Source organism: Cavia porcellus, unplaced genomic scaffold (genome assembly GCF_034190915.1).
Source record: "Cavia porcellus strain 051 isolate PalLab524CR breed Dunkin Hartley unplaced genomic scaffold, mCavPor4.1 scaffold_1, whole genome shotgun sequence".
NCBI lineage: Eukaryota > Metazoa > Chordata > Mammalia > Rodentia > Caviidae > Cavia > Cavia porcellus.
Genome location: NW_026947484.1, coordinates 221,528,270 through 221,552,829, shown reverse-complemented (window position 1 = coordinate 221,552,829; position 24,560 = coordinate 221,528,270). Strand labels below are relative to the sequence as shown.

The window sequence follows — 24,560 nt, the reverse complement described above, 5'->3', positions numbered from 1 at the left end:
GTGCTACTCTACCTTGGAGCCAGCAGGTTACACACTGAAACCTCCATAAACTGTGAGCTAAATCAACCTCTCTTTTAATTTTGGGCATTATGTGTTTTGTCTCAGCAATGACAGAAAAGTAACTAATGCATCCATTTTGATGCTAGGACCTGCATCTTAAGTCTCTCTTCCTAATACGTAGAACACACACAAATTTTACTTCAGAATGATTAGTAGATGCATTAATGAAGATGAATTTCAACTTTAGAAAATTAAGGAAATATACATGAAAGAAACTGTCCATGAGCTAAAGCTTGCAAGATGGATAAGCTTGGAAGAGCAGTAGAGGGACACAAAGGCATTCCAGGTAGAGTAGTAATATGATTATAAGCCATGGTACTAATGGGCCATGCAAAGAGAAAAGATCAAAACCCCAAGGGTGTGGGACCAGAGGAGAGGGAATATAGGAGAATGGCAGTTTTATAGTATTGAAAGGTAAGCTGGGACATTTTTTCAGAGTTTGTAATGTCTCCATGAGGAATGTGGGGTTTACTCTGTACAGAATGAGCTCCCTGTGAAGGAGGATTCTGAACAGGTGAATGCACAGTCAGACCTGTGTTAGGAGCCGATCTTTTCAAGATGGGGAGAGGGTGACCCGGAACAGAGGTAGCAAGGAGCAAGGAACAGGTCAAGAGGTGACTGTAACTTCTCAGTGAATGTGGACATTGTGTGAATTAGGTTTTCCTAACAGACCAGCTCTTACAACACTCTGTGCTCTCTACCCGCTTTACACTCATTGAGTTGCTGCCAAATGTGGTGGTCAAAGCCACGGTGGTGAGAGCAGTCCTCCCGAAGTGCCTCTGCTAACTGGAGCAGATTTATCACTGTTTTGTTTTTACTTGTGTTTGTTAATTTCAGAGTTGTTAACATACATACACAGGATACAAATTTAAACACAGAATATAGTATTTTCCTGCCTCCTGTGCAAATTATCTTTCTCTTTATTTGCCTTGTTAATCTTCTTCCACCTTTGATAAAAGACATTCTCTTCTTAAATCTTTCATGAGCACAGGAAGCCTCAAGCATTCTTCTGATGGATAGATTGGAGCCAAATTTCATTTTATTTATTTTTATTAGTATGGTTCCAAATCATAATATATTTAATTCATTGGTAGAAATACATTTCATATCTTGATTTTTTTTTCCTTGCAGGTCCTTCTGTCCCTAAACCCAATTCACAACACCACAAAGTCCATCTTCCTGCTTTCTATCATCTTTCTCTTACTTTGATCCTTAACTTATTTGTACTTTGAGTTTCTCCCACAGGAATACCAGGTGACATTTATTTATGTGATATTTATGTGTGTCTGATTTATTTTACCTAGCATTACAGACTCAAAGTGCATCCATTTTTCTATAAATCATTCAAATGTTTCCTTCTTTATGGTCAAATGTCACTCCACTGTGCCATTTTGCTTTTTAAAATTTCAGTAAGATACAATTTGCAGGTTATTTTATATGCACCAAGAGATAGATACAGCAGTACAAGATCAAGTCATGAAAATAGGCTTGACTTACCTTGAATAAGTTCTCACCCACTCCAAGCTGCAGTTCCCTTACCGATTTAAAATGGAAATTATGAATGAGGCACTGAAATATAAGTTGTAATCCCAGCACTCTTGGAGGCTGAGGCAGGTGGATCACAAGTTTTGCCCAGCCTAGGTATCTTACCAACTTAAGGAGAACTTGTCTCAAAGAGTAAAAAGATCTGGGGATGCAGCTCAGTGCAGAGTCCCTTGGTTCAATTTCTACTACTATAAAGAAAGAATTATGATACAAGACCTCACTTCCTGCGCTAGTTTAATATGAAGTGCAAGGTGTATTTCTTACTTTTCCAGGAAACACATATTATTCATCATGACAAGCACGGCCTCAGGATCTAGGAACTCAACAGTGAATGAGAAAGAAAGTGGAATCCACATCCTAAAACTGCACACCAAGTAGTTCTTTATCAAAAAACTGTGAAGAGCTATATAAACATCAGGTGATATTGTTATGTATTAGCAACTTACTGTCCTCTAGCTCTTGGCAGTGAAAGCTAATTAAGTTGCTTGTGCTAATGTACTTTCGCTGAAGCACATTTTTCTCTCCCACAGAGGCTCCAGGGCCACTAGCACTTTCTCTTCCAGGTTCTTTTCCTTACATCTATTAGGCAATCCACAAATGTAGGAATCAGCAAGCGATTCTTTTGCAAGCTTCTGTTGTTTGGTATTTGTTAGAACCCTGGAGAGCGCTTGAGGAATTAAGGCTCTTGCATTGCTGGGCTGGCCACCCTCCTCAACCCCAGCCTCCAGGAGGCCTAAGAGGTTTGAATTTTTTTTTTTTTTTTTTTTGCACGTTTCAAATAGCACACTTACATTTTTAGTGCATGAATCAGTGAAACAAGTGAGGGGAGACATTGTGGGGGTGAGAATAAAGCCTTCCATTATTCCTAGAGAGCACACCAGTCCCGGTCAGGTTCCATAGTGTGGAGTCACGCTTAGGCCGCACCTTCTCTGGGATTCGAGGGTTTCCCGAATTCCATAGGTTGTTATACAGCCGTCCCAGGGTCCTGTTCATCGTGACTTCTAAAATTGTAGGGCGGGTCTGAGGGTGCTTCTCTCTGTTCTACAGCTTCCCTGAGGGGGCTATCAATGACGCTAGGTAACATTTTTATTACCTACACTTCAGATCCCACAAAGTATAGCACATTTAAAGTGTATAATCCAATGATCTTTATAGTACATATTTACTAGATTGTCCTCCCTTTGTACTTTTTTATTTTTAGAGAAAGGGGAGCGCTCTCAGTACTCACATGTTAATCTAATATGCATGTGTTGAGCACCTAAAACATCAAATAAAAATCCCAGCCCTCCTGGAGTTTGCATTCTAGGGGAAACACAAGGGTGGACAAATGAAATAAGGAAATAAGTAAACCATAGAGTACATCAGAGGTGGTAAGTGGCTTGGAGAAAAAGACAGTAGGGAAAAGACAGGGTAGGAGGGACATCACAGCTTGAAATTGGGTGGCTGGGAAATATTAGAAAGTGACATGCACAGCAAAGATCACAAAGCATCAAGGGAGGGTGCCAGGCACTCATCCATGGAAAGAACAGTCAGGGGAAAAGGGAGAAATGTAATAAGCACAGAAACACAACTCCCGAGGTGCCAGGAATCTCCAGACACAGCCAAGAGGCCAGGGTGGCTGGAGTTTAGTACGTGACGAGGAGAATAGTGGCTAATGAAGTCAAAAAGCTCAGTGGGGTCCATCCAAGTAGAGTAGGGTCCTGAGTTGCCCCTAAAGACTGACTGACGTTCTTAGTAAGGCTGGAGCTCTGTAGGGCTGTGAGCAGAGGGTGCCATGAACTGATCGACTTTACTGGGGACGTGTTTGCAGTTGTGTGGACTGAGATGGGTGAAGGACGTGCAGTTGTGCAGTGGGCCAGGGTATGACCTGGCTGGGTGTGATGGTAAAGAAGATGAGAAAGGGTCTAATGCTGAGTAGGATATGAATGGAGAGTCAAGGGAGTTGGCTGGTGGAGAAGATGTCAGGAAAAAATAAGTCCTGGTTAGATGAAACTTTCAATGGTAACAGTCCGCTAGTGGGCCAGCTGTGTGGGGCCAGCAGGGGCCTCTGGCTTCTGCACAAAGCTCATAGGAAAGTTCCATATGTGGACCTAAAACCATGTAAATTGCTCTGGAGTTTCTCAAATGAATCAAAGACCAAAAAACAAAAACTACTTGTTATATCACACTATTTCCAAAATATAACTCAGTATTTAAGCATCAAGTTGCCAGGTAGATTATATGTATAATTTTACTTCTATTTTGAAATTAAGGCTTACTGCTTGTCTATCACCTTAATCGGGAAGTTAACAGTGATCCAGTGTTGCCTGGGCTTACTCTTTGTACCTAATTAGTTTGTAATAAACTCTTAATATATTAAACATTTTGATTTAAATTTACTGCATCAAGTACAGTCATTTTATTAGTACTTCAACAGTAATTTAGTAATTGATTTTTGTTAAGAACCTCTTCATAGCACCTTTTCTAAACATGGATTATAAGCTGGTTCTGGACCTCACTCATACCAGATCCTGCCTATGTCTTTCAAAATTTCTCACTCAGTGATACCACTTTAGTGGCTTTAAAATCAGCCATCATAGAAGGATTTATACCATAAATGTAATCCAAGCAGTGTAGGGTTATGCATGTCAGCTTTAGGCCACGCAGCATGGCCTGGGAAAAGGGGACCCATCTGCCCGGAGAGGAGTGTTTTATTATCATTAACATTATTCAAAATGTCTAATTAATAAGGGCAATAAAAGCAGACCAAATTTAAGTGTCTGGATCCTCTATAATGCTCCCCCTTAGCATCCGTGCCCAGGGCAGACCCTTCCCACGTATTCCCCATCTTTTTTCCAGGTCTGCCCACTGCCTTGTTCCGTGTTTATAACTTTCGGTATTTAAAGTATTAATTTTCTTCTCCATTCAAGGAAGATCACCAAACCTACCATGATGGCTTAGTATAAGCATTCAAGACAATATACAGAACGTAGTATAGTAGGCGCCAATCAACGGCATTGTTAGTAAATCTTTGATTTCCTTGAAGCCTGAAGAGAAGGGGCCCCTTTATGGATAAGCACCATTTTCACGTGTAAGGTGCTTTCTAACCCCCGGGCTGATGCTGACCCCTGCTCCCCAGTAACCCTTCTTCCTATTTCTACCTGTCTAAACTGTTCACTCTTCACGCTTGGACCAGCAGCTACCCCCTCTATGAGGCTTTCTTTTACTTCCATAGTTAACATCATCTTTCTTGTCTTTAAAATTCCTGGTCCTTTAGGGAGTCTAAAACAGCTCCCCCTACTGGTTTAGAATCTGAATTTTAACAAGATCCCAGGTGATTAGCATACACAGTAAAAGAAGCCCTGCTTCTAAACTGAAGGTTCTTGAGCCTGGTTGCCCCTTCGGAACTAGTAGAAGAGCTTTTTAAAAAGCTTCATAGCTCAACCCCAACCCAGAGAGATTCTGGTTCAGTTGGTCTGGGTGCAGCCTGCGTATCAGGATTTTCTAAAATCCCCAGATGATGCTAATATGCAGCAAAGTGTGAGGATCAAAGCTCTGCAGACTTTCCCATCCACTCTCTCCCGAGGCCTGAAAACTCTTGTGCTCTCTCACATGGGGAATATTTTTCTCTGTGCTTGTTTTTATATTCTTATGAAGCTGTAAGTCATTTAAGAGTGAAAACTGTTTCTTAATTCAATTTTTATCACCTTCTTCCTAACAAAGCTTAGCCGTACAATAGGAGTTTAATAAATACTTACTGAATGATTTATTTGTAATCTAAAAACCTTTCTCAACACCATAAATGTGGATGAAACCCAAATGTGAAGAATAGCTGGACATATCTCAAAATCGTGGAGTTGTTTCCTCTTCAGTTCTCAGGCCAAGTCCCTGAACACTTGGAGGCTGGTGGCAAGAAGGGCTTTTCAGGGACTAGAATCTCTGGGTGCCTGGGCAGAAGGGCACTGCTATCTCTGCAGGATGCTGATAGAAAGCCCAAGCTTGGAGTCCTGAGACTCAAGAACTCAGCACGGAATGCAGCCTCTCCTCTCCGCACAATGTTCCTGCATCCAACTCAGAACTCCAGGCTGCAACATGATGATGTTATTGTTTCTCTCTCCAGGGTGCCATTTGGATACTTACGGGGATTGTTGTTCTCACTATGAAGGCATCTGTTATTGAAATGTTCCTTGGTAAGTACTTTTATATGTGTATCTGGATACCCTTTTAACATTTTCCTGGTTCCAAAGAAACTGGCCAAGAAAAGTATTAAATCAAGACAGAGCACACAAACATTAACAGTGTATCTTTTTGTAATACACATTGTAGAGATCAGTTTAAGTGAGGATGCTAAGAATGGATCAAATTTAGGCTGATTTCCACAATGGTTGCCTCAGCCCTACGCTCCAGCGAGTGGAGAGGGGGTCCTTCTCCCCCACAGACCCACCAGCGTTTGTTATTGGCTACATTTATTTATTTATTATTTTGATGACAGCCATTCTTCCTGAAGTAAGATGGAATCTCAGTGTTGTTTAAAGTTGTGTCTCTCAAATGACGAGTGATATTGAACATTTTTTTCATGTATTTTATTTGCCATTTGTAATTCTTCATCTGAGAAGTGCCTGTTCACTTCAGATAGCCATTTTTGGGTTGGGTTTTTATATTTGGGAGTTCTGACTTTTTTGAGGTCTTCATATATTCTAAATATTAGTCCTTTGTTGGGAGAACAGCTGGGAAAACATTTTTCTCAATCCATGGTTTGCCTCTTCATTCTATTGGTAATTTGTTTTGCTGTGCAAAAGCCTTTTAATAAGATGAAATCCCAGCTGTGATATTTTCTGTGTGACTGGGGTTTTGTTCATAACATCTTTGCTTATATCTACATCTTCAAGAGTTCTACCTATTTTATCTTCCAGTAGATATAGTGTTTCTATTTAATATTTAGATCTTTTATCCATTTCAATTTTAATTTAGTGCACGGTGAGAAATAAGAGTCTAGTTTTAGTCTTTGGCATGTGGAAAATCAGTTTTTCTAATACCATCTATTAAATAATTTATCTTTCTTCGAGTAAAAGTGTTTTCAAAAACATCTTTGTCAAAAATAAGGTGGCTGAGTGTGTTTGGAGTTGTTTCTGCATCTTCTAGTCTGTTCCACTGATCCTGGGGTCTGTTTTATTACCAGTAACATACAGTTTTTATCATTATAGCTTTGTAGTATAATTTCAGGTCAGGAATTGTGATCCTCCTGCCTTGCTTTTATTGCCCAGAATTGATTTTGCTTTTCTAGTCTCTCCTGGTTCCAGATGAATTTTAAGACTGTTTTCTCTAATTCTGTGAGATATACTATTAGTATTTTGATTGGAGTTGCATTGAATCTGCATGACAGTTTAGGAGTATGGCCATTTTCACTGTTTGTTCTTCCTACCCAAGAACAAGGGATATCTTTCTATTGTCTGATTCCTCTTTTATATTATTTTAAAAATAGCAAAATCCAACAAAACAAGACAGAACAAAGCCAGTTAAAACAATGCAGCAAAATTGGTATAAAACTTCAAAGCAGGATATCAGGAAAACAACAATAGCTGCCATAATGTATCTTATCTTCACAGTAGTTGCCCATTCCACAGCAAAATCAAATCAAATCAAAAATAACAGACAATAAAAGCAATCAAAACAGAATATTGAATGAAGCAAAAACAATCAGAACAAAGCAAAACAATGAAAACAATATTTGATTTCAAAGACAAGATAGAAAGAAATCCTCCATATTTGCTATATTGTATACTGTCATCCTCCAAAGAGATGCTCAGACCGCTGGCCTGAGGCCCGCATAATTAACCAAACAATACAAGCACTTAGTTTCTTTATGTACCTTAGTTACTATCAACTCAGCCCGTGCTGGGAACCAGCCAATTGCTTGCAGGGCAGTGGGGGACCGCACAGACTGTGATTCTCAGCCCTCATTTCTGTACAGGCACAAGGAGGTGCTGTCTGACTTTCTCTCCCTGAAACCTGCGTGTTTTGTGTGGCTTACCAGAAAGACTGGCTTGCTGATTTCTTATTTGGTTCCCCAAGTCCCAGCATGGCCAATTCTTGAGAGATGCTGACTTTTCTCTCCCTGGACTGATATCCTCTTTGAGCTCTTCCAAGTACTGTAATTTTCAATGTAAGTCTTTTACCTCCTTTGTTAGATTAATTCATAAATATTTCATTTTTGTGGATGTTATTGTGTTTTCCTAATTTTTCTCGCAGTGAGTTTGTGTGAAGGAATGCCATTGATTTTTGGGTGTTTACATATTTGTATCCAGGTGTGCTACTGAATTTGATTATTAAATCTATAAAACTTTTGGTGAGGTCTTTGAGGTCTTCTATGTAGAATATCACGCCATCTACAAATAAACGATAATTTAGCTTCTTCCTTTCCTGTTGTTATTTCTTTTACTTCTTTCTCTTCCCTAATTGCTCTGGCTAATGTTTCCAGAAATATATTGAATAAGAATAGTGACAGGAGAAATCCTTGATTTGGCCCTGATTTTAGAGTAAAAGCTTTCAGTTTTTGACCATTTAGTATGATGTCAGCCGTTGGTTTGGCATACATGGCTTTTATCAGATTGAGATAACGACAATCTATTCCAATTTTCTGTAGGATTTTTGTCATGAATATTTGCTATACTTTGTCCAATGTGTTTCTGCATTTCTTGAGATGATCATATGGCTTGGCTCTGTTAATATTACGTTTATTGATTTGCATATGTTGAACCATCCCTGCATCCCTGGGATGAATCTTACTGTGACATGGTATATAATTTTCTTGATGATTTCCTGCATTCCGTTTGCCAGTTTCTTATTGAGGACTTTTGTGCATAGACTTTGGTTCTCCACTGATTTTGAAAGTTTTATGGGGTACCTCAATCTATGTTGGAAGTTGTTTTCTTTTAGGGCTTGAAATACTTCACTCCGCACTTTCCTTGACTTAAGTCTACCTTAATTCTGATGGGCTTTCCTGTATAAGTGACTTATTTCTTTTCTCTAATAGGTTTTAATATTTTGTTCTTGTGTTGAATTTATGAAATCCTAATTACTATATGCCTTAGGTAGATTTTTTTTGACCATGGATAATTGGAATTCTATACATCTTATCTACCTGTATGTCAAATTCCTTTTCCACGTTTGGGAAGTTTTTTGCCATTACTCTCTGAGCAGGTTCTTCATGTTATTTGCACTATCTCCTGTTTTCTCATTGACTAGGATCAATCCTATTATTCCTTTCACATCACCTAGCAGCTGTTGGATTGATTTTTTGTGATCTCTTGTTATTTTTAAGAAACTTTCCTTCTCATGATCACTAACTGCAATCCCGTCTTCTAGATCTGATATTTTATCCTCACATTGGCATATAAGGCTGCATATATATCTGATTGAATAATGTATTCTATTTCTTTTCTCCATTGGACATTCATGGTTTTCATCATTTTTCTAAGCTCTTCTTTTTTTTTTTGTCAGTAGCTTTTTAGATTCACTAGTCATTCCTTTCATTATGGTCATCATCTCTGAATTTATCTGAGAAATTATTTCTGATTTGAATTTTTTTCTAGAGCCCTATTAATCTGATTAATTATCACATCAGAGAGTCTGAGTGGGTAGCTTTCAAATTGCTTCACCTCATTGTCCCCGGGTTTACCTTTGGTGAGCTAGAAGTCTGAGTTTGCATCTTGTTTAAGTATCTTCTCATTTTCTGTTTTTTTAGTATAATTCCTGCATTAATGCTTGAAATTGTTCATGATGGGTACTTTTATTTCTAGTATCAAGAACTTTTAGGAGACAACTGCTTCTCAGAGATGCCTTTCAGGTATAGCTGATCCTACTACTTCAATTTATTGGAATGAGAAATTACCTAACCCCCAGTTCTTTGGCAATGACCCATAGCACTGTTTATGACTCTCAAGCAATCTCAGTCTTGGCCTGTAAAGAAGAATAATTATATTACTTTGGCTACAGTAGTACAATCAGTAATAACAACAGCATCAAATGAAATCTAGAAAATGACAAACTGTGGTAGCTATTAATTTGCTAACTTTAACCATATCAACAAGATTTTTAATCATAAAACAAAATCTAAAACAAGCCAGAGAATTTTACATGGTAACTATCCTCTCAATATACAATTTTACCCCTGGGGGGTAAATTTAAAAGGGGGTGGGGGAAAATAGAGGAAAAAAAAAAGAGAAAAGGATTAGAAGCCAGAATGGAGAAAAAGAAGATCATGCAGCTTTGGGAACTGGTAAAGAAGATGGGAAATAAAAAAGGAAAAAACAGAACAAAATAACTACAACAAAACTAGGAACAATGTTCTCATATAAAAACAAGAGCAAACAAGAAAAATAAAAAGTAATTTAAAAAGTAAAGAAAAGAATAAAAGCAGAAGAACATGTGCATGTCAGGGCATGTCTCTACTGTCACTGGCTGAGGGGGCGGACGAAGACCAGGTCCATGTTGATTGATCCCAGCAAGCCAGCAGTAGAATTACGGTGATGGTGGATAATCCCATCAAACCTGGGCCTTTTGCACTGAAGTTCAGATTGCTTCTGCTTTCTGGCCAGGAGACTGAGACCTGAGTTTTTCAGCCCACAATACTCTATATGCCTCCTGCTGGCTTGAATTTGTCACCCTGACCTCGTGCCCGCTTGAACTCAGTTGTGCCTCACCTTGACACTTGGGCCCACTAGATGGAGCCAGCCCACAGCTGCTCTGAGTTCCTAATTCAATGGATCCCTTTTCAAAATGGCTGCTTGCCAATCGCCATCTACTGGGGAGCGTCTGAATCCAAATAACTCACCAATCACTGCAGTCCACAGCATCCATCTCTCTGTTCCATTTGGTACATTTCTCTGTGGAGGCTTCTAAGGTCACCAGCAGAATGCAAAAAGGCCATTTGAACACTGGAAAAATGAGTGGCCAAGGTGGGTCCTGAGGAGTGTCAGCATCATCACACTTGCTAACTGCATTGGACAACAAGGATTACTTTCCTCAAGTATAGAACCATGGAGGAGGGGTGCTTATGCCACTGTCAGTAGGAAGATCTTGTCCTCTAACAAAATAAAATAATTAGGATTTAGGAGCTCTACGTCCCCATTCTCATCAGTATCCTCCCAAACATCTCCACCGCAATTTATGGGATCCCATCTTTTCTAATCAGAGTCCCCAATTTTTCTTCAGATACTTTTGAGGCTGAGCATTAAACTTACACTGTATTTCAGCCAATCAAAATATGAAGGCTTGTGTTTGGATTTCTGCAATCTCCCACTTGCAGCTAAAGGAGACAAAATTCTATTTTAGGACACACTTAGAAAATTTTAGATTCTTTATATGGGTCTGGAGAGGAAATTTGAAACTTTGAGCTCCTTATTTTCCTTTATTAATTTGACTTCACACTTAGAAGGTTTTTTTTTTTTTTCAAATGCATGTCTGGAGTTCATGATTTTCTTTCACTAGTTTGTTCAGAGATGCTGAGAGCAACTAGCCAGCATCCTTATATTTCCCATTCTGCCAAAAATATTCAAAAGTATTGTATATGGTCACTAAATTCCTTGTATCTGACAAGTGGTGAATTAGGATAATCAAATGGATCTGCATTGCATATTACTTTAAACAGTTCACACCATGGACTATCAGTCCACACATTATCAAAAGAGACTATGGCAACCATAGGTCTCATCAAACTAGAGAGCAAACTCCAGGAACCACAGAACCCATTAAAGAAATTCATCCTTACACTTTGGTTTTCCTAGAGCCACTCCTGGTAGCAAAAACTGTATTCGTTAGGGTTCATTAGAGAGCAGATGTAGGCTTACAGTGACCATCTGCAGAGTCACACGTGAAAGAATGCAAAAGAACTAACTGTGTGCTGGAGAGCTGGAGGATCCAGTCAAAGACCTGGAACTCTGCAGAGTCCTGTGCAAGTCCACATGGGGAAGCCTGAAGAGAAAGTACTAGAAGCCTGGAGATAAGTGTCCAGAGGCATTGACAAAGACTGGAGCCCCTTCAAAGAAGTAAAAGCAAGACTTCTTTCCTCTTTGCTTTGTTATTCCATCAAGGCTATAAGCTTATTGGTTGGTACCACCCACATTCAAGATAGGTCTTCTCTCTTCAGTAAATCAGCCATCCAGACACACTCATAACTGAGCCAAACCAATCTACTAGGCATGTTTTTATTCAAGTTGACACTGCAACTAATTGTCACATATAGCAATTATCAAAAAGACAAAAGATCATTAGTGTTAGGATCTGAAGAAGAGGAAACCCTGTTGTACCCCCCAAAAAGCCCAGAGATGTTGTCAAGAAGGGGGCAAGATGTCTTTTAAAAAGAAGCACTTTTATTTAAGCTGGTGCCAGTGGCACAGAGCAGATGGAGTTTGCAAAGCAGTGCAACTGGGTTAGAATTCTGACAGATTTTTATAGCGATTAAACCGCAAAGTAAGAAGTGATGTGAAGTGAGCAAGAATGTAGAAGGCCTTTGCTCCCCTTTGCTTGGAGTCAGAGACGTTTTGCAGCTGGTGGTTAGCCCTTTCTTTTCTTAATTTATTGCCCTTGGTCTACTAATTCCAGGAACATTTGTTTCTCATAAAGGGAACAAAGGTTGACACAGCAAACAGGTTACTAAGGTGATGACACATACAGAACAGTACAGTGACACGTCAGTTAATCTATAACTACATGGTCGGTGTTCCTGGTACATGGTTACTAGGGCAATAAGCATAGCACAGAATGACAAAGCTCTTTGTGCAATTACAATCTTTTTAACTTTGCAATTTAGCTTTTTTTTTTTTTAGCACAACAAACCCTACACACTGGCAGTAGAAATGTAATTATTTTAGAGCAGTATGGAAAACACTATAGAAGTGCCTGAAAAAATTAAAAATAAACTACTACATAATCCATCAATCTTTTGGGGGGAGTATACAGTATGTCAAAGGAAATGGGATAAGTATGCTGAAGACCTGAGGGTGTACTTCAGTGATAGCCCACTTACCTAAAATGTGATGTGAGACTCTGATTTTGATCCCAGCATTAAAAGATTAAAATAGTAAGTTAAGATATTTCACTCCCATGTTGATTACAGCAATTCACAATAGCCAAGACATGGAATTAACTTACATTTGCATTGATCCATTGATAAATGAATGGGTAAAATAAATGTGAGACAGATATATATATATATATAACTTTTTAAAAAAGGAAATCCTACTATCTGTGACATGAATGAAATATAAAGTATTATACTAAGTGAAATAAGTTAGATACAGAAGACAAATACTTTGAGAGCTAGAATGTAGCATTTCTGCAAAGTCCTCAGCACCTAAGTATTCAGTAAGTATGTCTTGATTTGATTATAGGTAGATTATAATTTATTACTGTCTTTATTACTTTTCTCTCATTGCTGAGACTAAATAACCAGCATTGAAAGTTAAGGAAGGGAAGGTTTATGCAACCCAATTTGTAGAGGTTTCAATCCATAATTGGCTGGCTCCAAGGCAGGGTGGCACATGGCACAAGGGCAATAGTTCATGGCCAGGCAAGGCAGCAAAGCAGCAGGAGTAAAAGGGGGGGAACAACCCTCTTTTCTGTCCATTACACTGTAGCAGGCTACCTGCCCTAGGACAGGTGTAGCATTCACATTCCCAATCCCAGCAATAGACGATGAACCAGTCACAAACTCTGGATTCAGTCACCTCTAAAAAGTCCACCATCCACCCTCATGACTACATGGGGCTTTTGGGGGATATCTAGACACAAACCATAACAATTACTGACAGGAAAACTAAAAACATGAGCAGAGTTTAATCATGCCACTAATTTTAGAAAGTACTTTTCACTATGATTTTATTCAACATGATTAAGAATAATTTATTATGTTTTCTAATAATGAAATAAGTATATTATATGTAATTATATATTTTATACATAAAGTATATAATATAAAAGGAGAAAACAGAATATATAAAATAGAAGTCTTGCCAGGTGTGGTGAGGCATGCCTGTAATCCCAGCACTTGGGAGACTGAGACAGAAGGATTGTTGTGAGTTCAGGACCAGCCTGGGCTACAAAGTGAGTTCAAGGCCAGCCTGAACTGCATATTGAGACCCTGTCCCCCCAAATAAATAAATGAATAAATAGATAAATAGATAAATAGATAAATGGAAATAATAATTTGACCAAATTTATTGGCACTTTGGCATATTCAGTGCAGTTATTTCTCCATATATATTTTAAATTTGTCAGAATCATTTTTAAAGTTAGAGCTAAGCTCTTCACTGGTAATTTAATATTTTTCTATACATCATTTTTAATATGTGCTTAGTATTTTCCTATTGTTGGGACAGTTCCAACATTTCATTATTTCCAGATTTCCATTAGAAGTGCTATAATGAATGCTTTTTACATAAATCTTCGTCTATAACCTTGATTATAATTTGAGATATATTCCTCAGAGTGTATTTTCAGGTCAAAGAATATAAATATTTTTAAGGCTCTTGAAAGCGATTATCAAACTTGCTTTCCAGAATGGCTGCACCTGCTTAGACTTTTCCAGCAGTGCACAGAAATTCACTAACCTCTGCCAAGTGTAATCTTGTATTCTGTATTCACTGACATTAATATAGGAAAACATCCCTTCATTTTGTTTTAGCTTGCATTTTTAATGAGCTTGAAAGTTATTTCAAGTTTATTCATGTGTATCTTCTCTGTTTGTTGTCTTTATGATTCACTTTTAAAGTTGTGTTTAAAAAAATTATACCTAAGGTATCTTAAGTGCACTTAGGGTCACACCAAAAAGAACAAAATAGTGACCATTTTTTACTCAAAAAAGCAATTTAAAATATTTCATTTCCTTGATATATCAATTACTATTAAAGGAAGATGAGGTCTTTTTATGTTATTTAATACTAGCACGCTAGATTTTAAAATACATAGAGGAATTTCTACAGAGTAGGTAAATTATGACAGTCTTAGAATTTTGGATTCCGGACTTTGTTTCCTCAAGGTCTATAGACACTTAATAAGCTCAGCAGACAGACAGTGATCATCTCTGGTGAATAGGACCTGGTTTCAGACCTGTCTGCTGCTCTGTTCATGGACACAGGCATCAGCTCTCTCTGTTTTGGTGCTCTGCAGGGCAGTCAAGAAAACAAATACAGACTGATGTTTCTCTCACCTGTTATGAATTAGGAACTGGTGGTCAACTTAATGCCAGCTGGATTACATCAGCATGGCACTGAGCATAGATGCTCCACCTGAGGAAAGTTGCCAGCATAAATAGAGGTGGAGAAGAAGAAGGAAGGCATTAATGCATTATTGCATGGAGGCATTGAGGTATTGCAGGTTCTCCTACAAGTTGCTGTTTGAGCCACTGGTTCTCCTCGAGAAGCTCTGGTCCTCACATCGAGCATTGCTTCCTGGCTCTGGAGAGGAAGACATGTGCCGCTTGGTCTCCAGGATGAACTCGTCATGCTGGCTTCCTGGCATGTACCCTACTGTGCTTGTCATCGGGTGAGCTGGGGGCCTCTGTGTGGCTGACGATGGCTGTGGTGCCTTTCAGTACAGCCCTGGTCTTTGTTGTGTGACTTCTCGGCTCCAGTGTAGAACCCTCAACCATCAGCACAGCTCCTTCACCCCTCTGGCATAGACTTTCTGGCCTCCACTGCTGACCTTTGGGCCTTCCCAACACGGATCCGTAAAAGAGACTGGCGTGAGTCCTTCTTGTGGGCTCTGGACCTCCAGTTGGACTTGTGGGAGGCATTGTCATGAGCTCTGGGTTTTCATCTGGACTCACGTAGGACATTGCTGTGGGATTTAAGACCTTGAATAAATATTCTACATCTTTGGTGTTGTGGATAGATTTCCTGCATTTTCTTGTGTTAATTCTGGGTGAACATCATAAAACAATATTATAAACTCCATGTCCTGATTCTAATTGTTCTCTGTACAACCCCTAACTATATCACCCAAGTTCAACATGCAATTCACCATTTCCAATGTAACAAGGGAAGTCTTGCAGATAAAAAAAAGAAAAAAAACAAGATTTGTTCCAGGGCACAAGCACTCTTACAAGCCTTATTGACCAGCCCCTCTGAGGAGTGATTGATGGGGAGCTTTAGTTAACAAAAACTGAGGGGAAGACCCATGTGAACAATTGATGACAATAGCTATATTAGCCACTGCTGTTAATCAGTAATGCATGCTTTCAGCCCAGAGAGTCTTGGGGTGATCTCTGAAATATTTCTAATTGTGATGCTAATGTAGCATCTGGGGAGGGTTGTACACCAAGTCACACTGTAACGTCCAGGAGTGGACAGTCAGCCAGCCACGGCTCTGCTGGAACATACAGTTCCTAGTTATTCTAAATCCAGCCTTGGTAAAAGAACTACAGAAGAAGTTAAAATATTTGAAGATGGGGAAAAAAAAGGGGACACATTACAGACATGGTGGGCAGCTACTCTGCTTGGGTATGGTGTATTTGAAAGTGAATAACTCAGCAGATTTCTTGTCTGCACCTCCTTTTACTGAGGTCTGTGTTCCATGAAGGTTCTTGGAATCTGATTGACTCCCTGTCTGCTTTCATACTAACCTTGAATTTCTTTGGGCAATGTGACCTTTCCCTGTCCTTTGATGGAGGGTGAGAATATGTGAAGGGACCTTAAGGACTGGTAGTTTAGGCTAAAGGATTAAATGGAGGGTAAATTTGTGATTCTTCTGATAATCGTGCTGCCTAGCAATTTCCTGGTCCTGAGTTCTTTGTCTCTGTCTTCCTAATTGCTTGGGTTTAGCTGCATTTATCTAATTCCTCAAGAGTCTAGCTGCCTTCTAATTGCTGAAGTCTGGCTAGAGAGGTCAAAACTGTCTTACTAATATTTAATAAAGCTCAATGAGGCCTCTATTCTAATTCTTTCTACTTACAGTGCCCTCTGTCCCTAATTGTATAGACCACTTGCCAAAGGTTCCCAGGCCCAAAAGCAACATATTTGGTTTTATCCAAGAATTGATACTCTGTTATATTATCCTTCATTTCTATGATTTTTTTTCTATATATTTAGTTAGTACTTGTTTTTTAAAACACATTCTAAAATCTTAGATATTTAGTTTTGTACATAAAACGAAAATGTGGTTTTTGTGCAGAGTTCAGTGCCACAGAGTAACCTCAGGTCACTCACACTCACCCAAATCCCCAAAATAAGCAACAAATAAAAGATGTCTGCCTTCATTCTTGCTGGTTGGACCTTGGGTTCCCATTCAACTGTCTGTTATGTTTCTGTTCGTATAGAACATGGCATGTCAACAATACAGTGTAGTCCCCATACTACAATTAGTGCTAACATTATTATAGACAGCTAAGTTAGGTAGAAATACTATATGCAGGCCAACGAACTGGGCCCTCCTGGGAATCAGTGCAAAAGCTGAGAACACATCACAACTGTGGCTGGAGGCACATCTAACAAAGTTATTAAAGTCACAATGGCCAGATTTACATACCTCCCTAAGGGATAAATGGAAGTTTGAGATTATTAGAACCACCATTTTGAGATTTCCTATATAAATAAATCATTATCTCATCAGAGATGGGGTAGGTCATCCTCTCCTGCCCACAAAGACTAAAATTAAACTTTACTAAGGCTATGAGTATAGAAGTTTAATGTTGTCAATGTATACTACGTGGCCTGCTTCCTCATTGGACCAATATTATCTAAGTGGCTATACTTGTAATCTTATTGGTTGACCATTGTTTAGACCCACATTGTACCCGCCTCATGATTTTGGTCTATAAAAGTTCCTTTGAGAAGTGGGCACCTTGGCAACCCATTTGGGACTCATTCTGTCTCCCAAGAGCTATTCTTATTCTCTATTCCTTTTCCCAGAAAATTTTCCTGCTCTTAACTTCTGCTATTCCTTAAAATTTATTCTTCAATTTGGAGGAACACAAACTCAGCATATCCTAGCAGGGCAGGACTTACATTTTTTCCTGTATATCATTTGGAGGCTCTGTATCATTTGGAGGTCCCACTGAGATAACTGAAAAGAGATGAGTTTGCTTTTATTTCATAGATTCTGGATTGTGACTCATTTAGATAATCCAGAATTGTCATCCTTAGTTGTCTTTTCTTAAGCCTTAAATTTTATGCCTTGTCTTTTTACATTGTTTTTGTTAAAATGATGTTAAGTTTAAGTTGAAAACATGGGAAGATTATGATGTTTCTTTGTTGGGACATTTTACTTTTGCAGACAAGGTCTTGTTTTGTATATTTTGCATTTAAACTAATTAGTTGCTACATTTATTGATGCTCCTAGCTTGACCTGTTTGACTTGTTAGATAACAGCACCAGAGAAAAGTAGTTTTAGAACATCCACTAATAAACTTTGATATAAAATGCCGTAAAATAGGTTTTTAGTTTATATTTAGAAAATATACATGCCTACTAATAAATCATAGGACTCCATCTGCCAGTTAAAGCTAATATGTTGACAGCCATTCTCAAGATAGGGAGGTCAGGTTTTACTGGAACAGTCTGGCCCAATCCTCCTCGAACTCTGAAGGAAATGTCAATCCTGAGCTGCTTCAGTTACCTGTCTGGTCTGCTCTCCCTATGGTGAGCAGGCCATCATAGCTCTTGAGATTCCCCACTCTTGCCTTTTGAGGCTGAGGGTGACTCATAGGCAAGTTGTCACAATAATTCACAGTGAGCATGAGAGAAAAAATACTTTGTTTTTTCTCTGATCTTATTTCTGGTCTTTTTTTTTTTTCTTTTTGTTTTTTGTTTTTGAGTCAGGATCTCACTCACTGGGCAGTTCAGGCTGGCCTTCAGCTCACTTTGTAGCCCAGGCTGGTCTATAATTTTGCAATAATCCTTCTGCCTCAGTCTCCAGAGTGCTGGGATCACAGGCATGAGCCAGCACACTGGCTCTGATTTCTGATCTTATCCTGTCACTTTCCATTCTTTTATGTATATTTGTATTTTTTAGAGGCATGTTTCTGCTAATGATTAGAAAGTGAAGAACTCTAAAGTATTCTAACCTTTCCCTCCTATCCAACAACTAAGAAACTTTAATTGAGCCCATAAAAAAATGATTGCTAATTCCAAAGACAGCAAGTCATCTTACATGAGAGACACATACCACATGTCTGGGTCAGATGAAATATCAAAATTTTACCCATCCAGGAGAACACACATGAAAGTCATGTCTTAGCTTATATGCTCTGGGCACAGTATTGTGGGTGCAGGAGAGTGACCCCGAGACCCCATAAAAATGACAACTTCTGGGTGAGACCAAAAAGAGATATTTCCTAAACACAATATTTAAGAGATCAAAACACATTTAGTTTAAGGGAAAATTCCTAATCTCCTGGCTATTTCTCTCCCTTTCTAGATCTGGTTCTCATCATTTATGTGAATAGGTAGGAAAGTACTGTTCCTAATACTTATGTCATGGTTACTAAACAATGGATATAAAATTTAACTGTGAGCTTCATAAGTGTGCTTTAGATATAAAGACATAAAAATTTTAAATAGATTTTGAGTAAAATGTAGCCTCACCTTGCTGCTATGAAACATTGCTTAGGTGATTACATAGGCAACACAAATGTCTTGGGGACTTCTTTGCCCCAGGGCCCAGGGCAAGATTTTTTCTAAGCCATTGCTTGTGTCTCTGTCTCTAAAACTGATGTCTTTTACAGGCTGGGAAGTGCTCCAACTATTTCCAATTTGCCCTTTGATGTGTCCCTCACTCACTTTAAGAAACTGAAAAAAACATTGTTCAAGTCTTAACTATTAGTTTAATTTTGCTAGTAATGCTTCCTTCTTTAAACAGGACTGTTATAACTAGAATCAGTTACAACTTGTGCTTTTAGAAACAAGCTGGAGCTTGGAGTGTAAGTTTCTGGGCAAGGTAAGGGTGGTTAGTCCCACCCAACCTAGTTTCTGTTACTCTCCTGATGACAACCACCCGCTCTGGAGCAGGTAATCTCAAGGAATTCCTTGGGGGCCACATAGAAATAGGGATTAAAATCCCCAAAATAGGGATTAAAAGGGATGCCTAATTTTCCTCTTGTTGTTTTTGGAAATCTTAATGTCATATTCTCCTATTACTTTTATATTTTTAATCACTGTAATGTGTTCAGCCCTCACATATTGAGAAAGAGCTGTGTACATATTTTTTCACCTATGCATGGCCTGACTATCCTCTAGAAGCAAAATAAAATGCAGAAAAAATATTTGTTATGATGCTATTTCACAACTAGAATTGTACTATAAGAGAGTGGGAAAATGGTCAGAATTACCTTATGTACAGTCTTTTTTGCATTAAGAGATAATCTTACTTGTGTTCAAAATGTAAATATAAGTCATCAGAAAACCAGACACCTCTGGCCTTAAGGTACAGTAAGATACATCTACTGTTACTGAGCCCAAGATTCCCCTCTCTTGCCCTTTGGATCCTAAGGGTGAGGCTTGTAAGCCAGTCAAAATTGAAGCTTCTACTGGGCCATATGCATCCTTGGATGACTTTGTTCAAGTTCCTCAAGGACAGTGCCCCTTAGAGAAAATAAATGCAAATTCGGCACTACCTGTGTTCATGTGTCCTTTCCTCCAAGTTACCTCAAAAAGATCAAACAAAATCTGAAAACATTTTCAGATGATCCTGATAAGTACATTTAGGGGACTTACTCAGACCTATAAATTAGACTAAAAGGTATAATGCTGCTCTTAAATCCAACATTGACTTCTAATGAAAGACAAGCAGCATTATAAGCTGCTATTACATTTAGAGATAAATTTCATATTGTTAATTTTAAAAGGTCAAAAGCCAGACAGTCAAGCAGCTGGTTCCTACTGGAACCCAAACTGTCCCTATGTAATACCCCTTCTGACCTACCAACCATATGGGAGGTTAAGATAGGAGGTATCTTCACACATGAATTCTTAAAGGTCTAAAGAAGATGAGAACTAAGACCTTTAATTATCTTAAACTGTATTCATCAAGAAAAAGATGAAAACCCTTCTGCCTTTTTAGATCATTTACAAGAGACTGATAAAACATATGTCTGTGTCCTCTGATTATTGTTAGACAGATTATTCTTAAAAATAAGAGTATCCCCTAGTCAGCTTCAGATATTAGAAAAAAACTACGAAAGATGTCTATTGCTCCAGATTGCCCACTTAATATTTTACTGAAAATTGCCTCCTTTGTACTTTATAATCAGGACCAAGAGAAGGCCAAGGAGAAAAAGGAAAGAGACCAAGAAAAAATGGTTGCCTTGGTTGCACCTTAAAAAGAATAGACACTAAGTCTGATTCCTGGGCTTCCAAAAAGAGCTCAATGAATAAACTCATGTGCTACCACTGCAAAAAATTCAGGTCACCTTAAGAGAGATTATAACAAGAACTGTCAGCACAAGTGGTCCCCTAATTGCAAAGGTGACCACTAACAGTTAGACTGCCACGTTGAGGCAGACGTCCCAGGGATCAGACCCATCTTACCAGCTAGATCAGTAAGATGAAAGGGCCCAGGGCACTCTCCATCTTCCCCTCTGGACTGTCAACTCCATGGAGGAGTCCCTGATAATCATGATTATAGAAGGAAGAAGAAACCCAGCCTATTGCTGGACACTGGCCTGGGTCTCGTGGTCCTTCTTTTCAACCCTGCCCTGCCTTCCAGCATCATACCTAGTAAAAGGAGTCACTAGACAAGAAATAATTTGATATTTCTCACAATCCTTAGGCTGTAGCTGGGATGGCTTTCTCATCACTCATTCCTTTTCATTATGCCTGGGGATTTAGCTCAGCAGCATAGGCGCCTTGCCTTGCAAGTGTGTGGTCATGAGTTTGATCCCCGGTACCAATAAAAAAGAAAAAGACCAAAAAAAAAATCTGCCTTTTAATTATGCCTAAAAGTCCAGTTCCTCTCCTCCCCTATAGCATTCATACACCCAGGTCAGAACACTGCTTCCCCCTCATGGAGACAAAAATAAATCTTAAAGAATGGATAACTAAAGATAAAATAGATAAAACAGTAAGACCTATCCCAATACCAATACATCTCAAAGATCCTACTGTTTTTCCTTAACAGACCATACCCTTTAAGGCCTAAAGTTAAAAGAAGACCATTGCCTATATTCAGTCATTTAAGGACACAAGGTCACTCCAAAAACACTACAACATTCCAATCTTGAAATTTCAAAAATCCAATGGAAAGTAAAAGTTGGTACAAGACCTGAGATTGATAAATGAGGTCATAGTGCCAACCTACCTGGTGGTGCCTAACCCAAAAACTCTTCTCAGATCCCAAAAGATGTCAGCTGGTTTTCAGTGTTGGGTTAAATGATGCCTTCTTTTATATTTCTTTACATACAGATTCCCACAACTAATTTAGACCATGCTTTCTCAAGGCTTCAGGGACAGTCCTCATCTTTTTGGTCAAGTGCTTTCCCATAACTTGGCATATTTTAAATTTTCCCAAGTCTTGTCTTACAATATGTAGATAATACACTGTTACGTGTACCCCAAACAGTCTTTGCCCTTTCCCCTCTCATGGCAATAAGGAGCAGCTCTTTAGAGTAGGGGATTTTATAGACAGCTAAGTTAGGTAGCAATATTATAGGCAGTCAGACAGAGTAGGCCCTGGAGTAAGTCAGTGCAAAAGATACATCACAACTGTGCCTAGGGACATGCCTAAAAAACATTAAAGTCACAATAGTCAGATTTATGTACCTCCCTCACGGATAAAGGGAAGCTTGAAATTATTGGTACTGATAATATTTTAATAATATTTTGACATGATAGAGAGACGAAGAAAACAGAAAAGAGGCCTTTATTGCGGGCACAGGAGAGCTGCAGAAGAGAGGCATTCTCAGTGAGAACAAAGAATTGGAAGTGTTTTTATCAGGTTTGGCTGGCGGAGGAGTTTGGGAGGTGGACAAAATGACATTAACAGCTGATTTAAGGAGCATCTGCATGTGCAAAACAAGAAACAGAAAGATTTACTGGGGTTGGGGGGAGCACTTGGGTGGTTGTGGAATCTTGGGATTGGAGAGGACTCCATGCACATGCAAAAAGGGAGCCAGAGGTTTATCTCTGGAACGAGAAGGAGAACATAGAATTTCCTCTTAGAGAGATAAATTGCTTCTCTGGGCCTGGTACCAGGTTAGATGGATGTCATGTTAGAAATAGCTAAGCATCAGGTTGGCAGAGTCTTTCAGCACCCTTTTGAGATTTCTCACATAAATAAATGATTATCTCATTAGGGGATCTACTTGTAATCTTATTGGATCATCATAATTTTGATCAATTATGTTGTTCTATAAAACTTACTCTGAGAAGTAGGCTTATTGGCAACCCATCCAGGACTCCTCCTATTTCCCTGAGCTATTTCTACTCTACATTCCTTTTCCCCAAAATTTTTCCTACTCTTAACCTCTGTTGTTCTTTAAAAGTCTTTCTTCAACTTCAAGGAACACAAACTTGGCATATTGAACATCTAGCAGGTTGGGAGTTACATTAATTCCCTCTATATCCTTCAAAGGTCCTGTGTCACTAACAGTCAAACTTGCTGATAACTTGGTGGCTGCATCATTGGCATAGATTAGCTACTCTCTGCTTGCAGTAACACACTATCCTAGATGGGGTAGCTTACAAAAACCACAAATTTATTTGTAAAAATTCTAGAGGCTGGGAAAACCAAGATTAAGGCAGTGTCTGGTGACAACTCATTTCTTGGTTTATAGAAGCCACCATTTGACTGTGTCATCATAGGAGGCCAGGGACAAGGCAGTCTTCTGGACTTTTTTAAAAATAGCACTAATTCTATTGATGAGGCCTCCTCGTTTGTCTTAGTTACTTTTTACTCGTCACTGAGACAAAATACCTGAAGCCCACGTTGGGAAAGGAAAGGTTTATTTCTTACAGTTTTTGGAGGTTTCAGTCCACACTCAGTTGGCTCCAAGGCAGGCGGGCATGGCTGGGCCCCAGTTCATGGTGGCTGCAAACAGCAAGCAGGAACCAGCAAAGAGCAAGATACACCTTCTTCCTGCCATTACATCACATCCTGGCTCCACCCCTTTGTGGGTGGAGCACTGAACCATCAATCCAAGCACTAGACAGTGAACCATCACAAACACACAATGCAAACTCATGAGGCCTGGGGGACACAGACATAAACCATGACATCCTTCATGACCTGGTCACCTAACAAAAGCTGTGTGTTCTAGTATCATCACCTCAAGTTAGGATTTCTGCATGTGATTTGTAGGGGCCAGATAAAGATTCGTTCCATAACAGCTAAAAAAAATTCTTAAAACACAAAATTTTCCAAATCCCTTGATAATATTATCCTCTGTTCCTTTAAAAATGGCTGACAATTTAAGGATTCCTGAGTGCAGTGATACTGAAATTAAGCATCATGTTCTGATTAAAAAAAAAAAAAGCAAATACACAAGCGAGGTGGTCAAATACTTATTTTGTTTTTAAATTTTTATTTATGTTTGCTATGCCGGGGATAGATCCCTGGGCCTTGTGCATGCTAGGCAAGTACCCTGCCCCTGAGCCACTTCCCCAACCCAAAGTGCCGGTTTTGATTGCTGTATTTCCCCTCCAGGTTCCCTGCTTTTTCCCAAAAGTGAGTTTCTCATGAAACTGACTAAAATGGTGGAAAATTAAAGCAGTGTCACTGTCAGGTGGCTGAGATGGAAAGATGCCTGGAAAGGAAGGAAGAAAAACAAAGAATTGATGAGCATTTTGAAAGGAAAAACACTGCTTTTCTGCTTATAAATAGAATTAATGCAGAGATGGAGAAGCATTTTCACAAGCTGCTAATAAAAATTACTGTGAGAGATTGTCACAACATATATTAAAATTTTAAGTGCACATAAATTTCAGGCAAAAACATTCTATTTGGAAATTTATTTTAAGGAAATAATATTCCTTGCAAAGATGAAGTTA

At 38.9% G+C, this 24,560-nt stretch overlaps 1 protein-coding gene across 1 annotated transcript in view; it reads left to right on the top strand.

Moving 5' to 3' along the window:
• Positions 1-24,560, top strand: part of Vit (vitrin) — a 114,385-nt gene that overhangs the window by 13,315 nt on the left and 76,510 nt on the right. The window contains exon 2 of the mRNA XM_013155699.3: positions 5,705-5,774. Coding sequence (XP_013011153.2) covers positions 5,744-5,774 — 31 coding nt within the window. The 5' untranslated portion in view covers positions 5,705-5,743. The remainder of the gene's footprint in view (positions 1-5,704; positions 5,775-24,560) is intronic.